This window comes from Myotis lucifugus, unplaced genomic scaffold (assembly GCF_000147115.1).
Source record: "Myotis lucifugus unplaced genomic scaffold, Myoluc2.0 scaffold_97, whole genome shotgun sequence".
Taxonomy (NCBI): Eukaryota; Metazoa; Chordata; class Mammalia; order Chiroptera; family Vespertilionidae; genus Myotis; species Myotis lucifugus.
Window position 1 is genome coordinate 2,958,727 of NW_005871145.1, and position 3,633 is coordinate 2,962,359.

A 3,633-nucleotide genomic window follows, 5' to 3' on the forward strand; every position below is an offset into this window, starting at 1 on the left:
AAAAGGGGCCCGAGCAGGGAGGGGCAGCCACAAACACTCACTTCCTGCCTCTAGGATATCTGCCTGGCCCCTGTGCTGGCGCAAGCAACCCTGAGCTGGACGGGAGGTCTCCCTGGCCCAGGGCTGCTGGCTGCCCTGCAGGCTGCTGTTTGGCAGCTGGAGGTGGCAAGAGCTGCTGGTGCTGCCACGGAGCATTCACTGGGGGACGGGAGCTGGCCCCGGTCTGAGAAAGCATCTCTCGGCTTCATGCTGGGAGGGTAGGACTGTCAGTGCTGAGTGGGGCTGGGGGCTGCGAGAGCACCTGCCTCTCCTTTCTTTGGCTTTAGAGATGGCGAAGGAAGCGCCACGACCATGGATGCAGCGGGGTTCACCCCAGCCTCGGCCCCTAGGCTGCCCAGGGCTGGGTGCATGAGCAGAGGGGTTTACTCCCTCAGCCAGGGACCTAGTGGGAGACAGCTTTGGGGTTCCTTGCAGGCAGGGGCTGCTGGGGCTGCCCTTCACTCCCCTGGGGGTCGTGGTGGGGAGAGGCCTCTGCTTGGGACCAACGCTGGCTTCCTCGCTGCTCTCTCTGGGAGGTGCAAGATGACAGGGTGGCAAGGAGAGAGGACCACCACAGTGTGGCTGGGGCAGGTGCAGGCATTGGGCCCTGGGCATGAGGGATCACAGTGTCGGTCTCACACACCTCTGTCCACACGTGCACACCACACACACACACACACACACACACACGCGTGCGTGCCATCCTCTTGTCTGGTAGGAGGCTCGCTGGCTCTCAGACACTCGCCCTCTCTGCCTTCACACACGATCACAGAGTAAATCCGAGTCTCTTATTGCTGTGGGGGGAGTGGGCGTCAGGGATGGTTACTCCACCAAGAGCGAGAACAGCACCATCACCACGATCCCCGTGCAGAGCAGAAGCACTTGCTGCAGGGAGTGCCTGTGGGGAGAGAGGCTGGGGCTCAGGGGTTGGCACGGGGTGAGGGGCCGGGAAGGGGCCAGAAAAGCCCCTCCTCCGCCAGCCTCTAAGGGCCGGTGAGTGGCAGTCCCAGTGAGTCACTCACCACGGGTCGTCTTCCTCCAAGATGTCGGGCAGCACGTTCACCAGGGCGATGTAGAGAAAGCCGCCAGAGGTGAAAGGCAGGATCCAGGCCACAGTCTCCTCTGCAGTGGGAGAAGGCCCGACTGGCTGGGAGCCCACGGGTCCCTCACCCCTCCCGCAGTGGGGACCGAGGGCAGGACCCGGGCTCAATATCGGGGTGGGGCCGGTGTGCCCTTGGCTGGGACCCCTCTGCTGATGGCCACCTGCCACCACCACACACCCCGCCCGTACCTACTCCCTTGGGGGACTGTGTACAGATGGCGAAGCAGGCGCCCAGCAGGCCCCCCAGTGCTGTGGAGAGCTGTAGCTTGGCTGCGCTCCATCGGTCAAAGCCAGCCCGGAGCAGGATGGCAAAGTCGCCCACCTGAGGGAAGGTCCAGAGGATCACTCTGGGCCCCAGTAGGACCAGACCCCGAGCACCTCAGGGACGGACACGCACACGAGCCCCTGCACCCGCCCTGCTGCTGGGCCCCAGCCCGCACCCCCTCGCTGGGCCCCCAGGCCCTCTGGAACTCACCTCATGGGGGATCTCATGCAGGAGGATGGCCATGGTGGTCAGGAGCCCGATCTGCAGGAAGGGGAGTCTGTGGGGTCTGTGCCGAGGGCCAGGGCACCCCCTGTCCACTCAGTCTACCAGTGTCTACTCTGCTCTGAGCACTCTGGCTGGCCACCGTTCGGGGACCAGAAACACAGCAGCCAATCAAACACACAAGGAAGATGCCCTCATGAAGCTCACAGTCTGGAGGAGGGAGGCCAGGACTGAGTAAACACATGAGCCGTGTGTCACTCACTGACAGCTGCTGGGGGGGGGGGGGGGGGGAGGTCTGGGTGCCATGGGGCAGGAGTAATGGGGCCTAATCAGACGAGGGGTCAGCAAAGGCCTGTCTGAGGAAGTACATTTAGCCAAGGCCTAACGGCTGAGGAGCCAACATTGAGGGTGGGGGGAAGAGCATTCAGGCAGATGGAACAGTGTGAGGTGGAGGCCATGAAGGAGGGGAAAGCGTGGTGTTCACAAGTCGCAGACAGAGGGCAGGGGAAAGTGGGGAAGCATCTGGAAGCAGGCAGAGGCATGGATCCCCAAAAGGAGTGTCTGCAGCCAGGAGAACAGACCAGTGTCTCGGGACCATAGAAGGCCGCGTCCAGGAGAGCGACAGGGAGGACTGGGGCTCAGATGAGGGTGTTGCTGATGCAGGGAGCAAGAAGTGATGGACTGGAGACCTATTTTAGAGGCAGAGCCAACTGGTCAACACAAGCACCATCATTCCCACTGGAATTGCCTGGGCACCACCTGCCCCAATCCCCACTCACCTTCTTGCTCACCAGGAAGCTGGCAGCCACAGCCAGCCCATGAGTGAAGTTGTCGATGGTGTTGGCCAGCAGGTTGAGATAGCCACTGACCTGGGTGAGGGGAGAGAAAGCCAGCTGAACAGGGCAGGCAGGGCTGAGCTGGGCTGGCCACTCGGGTGGGGCGGCTGCAGGAGGAGGGGGCCCTAAGTGGGCCACTCACTTTGATGCTCTGGACCACGGCGCTCAGGCCGGGCTCTGCAGCCGGCTGGGCCACATAGCGGCCTCCACTGAGCACGGCGGCAGCAGCAGCGGGGTCTTTGCGGGGGGCCTAGGTCCAGGAGAAGGAGGGAGAAGGTGACATTAGATGCCCTCCCCCCGCCCCCCGCTTGACCAGGCTGGACACAGAAGGGGAGTGAGAGATGGAGAAACAGAGACAGGGAGCACCCCTTTTCTCTGTCTAGACTTCTCTGCTGCTTGATCCGCCAGGTGCCCTCAAACTCAATAGACTGTCGGCCTCCCGCACTGCCGTCGTTATCAGTCGGAGAACAAGCCATGGCAGGGGCTGATGCTGTCACTCCCCAGACCCCCAAACAAGCTGCCCAGCCCCCCAGAGGTCCCAAGAAAAGGCCAAGAGACCCTCTTTTCAGGGTTCAACTCAGAACCTGGGCCTCCAGGCCCTGGAACCACCACAGAACAGACTGAGGTACCCAGGTCCTAGGGTTTGGGGCTCACCTGGTTGGTCTCCTCCTGCTCCTTTCTGTCCAGGAACATCTTTTCCAAAGCCAGGAAGGTCAGGAAGCCAGCAATGACCCACAGCCCCAGTTGTTGCTGCTGCTGCAGACTCTGCCGCTCACCACCTGCAGGGGGCAGCACTGACATGCCAGGCCAAGCCAAGGCCAGAGAAGGAGGGCCATTTGGAATGGGACCTAGTCCAGGGTAGGGACAGAGGCAGGGGGCCAGGATTGGCTGGTGGGGCAGCGGGGCCCCAGGGACTCCCACAGAGGCCAGGGCAAGTTCCCGGCCTGATACCCAGAATCCCTCTGCCAGCCATTCTGGCAGAGCAGGCAGGGCCTAGGCCATCTCTGGGCATGGGTACCAGCTCCCCTCCAACCCCCACCTGCCTGCCCCCAGGCTGTGACCTCACTCACCAAGGCTGGAGCTGCATGTGTAGGCCCAGGCCTCGGGCAACAGGTGGAGAAACACATTGCCCAAGAGGCCCCCAGGGCAAAGCTGAGCAGCTGCTTCAG

At 62.8% G+C, this 3,633-nt stretch overlaps 1 protein-coding gene across 1 annotated transcript in view; it reads right to left on the bottom strand.

Moving 5' to 3' along the window:
• Window positions 1–808: 808 nt before the first annotated feature.
• SLC39A13 (solute carrier family 39 member 13) overlaps window positions 809–3,633 on the bottom strand; it is a 6,303-nt gene continuing 3,478 nt past the window's right edge. The window contains 9 exon segments of the mRNA XM_006091949.3: window positions 809–937; window positions 1,062–1,161; window positions 1,331–1,463; window positions 1,617–1,667; window positions 2,408–2,497; window positions 2,607–2,714; window positions 3,119–3,243; window positions 3,535–3,609; window positions 3,612–3,627. Of these exon segments, the coding sequence (XP_006092011.2) occupies window positions 862–937; window positions 1,062–1,161; window positions 1,331–1,463; window positions 1,617–1,667; window positions 2,408–2,497; window positions 2,607–2,714; window positions 3,119–3,243; window positions 3,535–3,609; window positions 3,612–3,627 (774 nt within the window). The 3' untranslated portion in view covers window positions 809–861.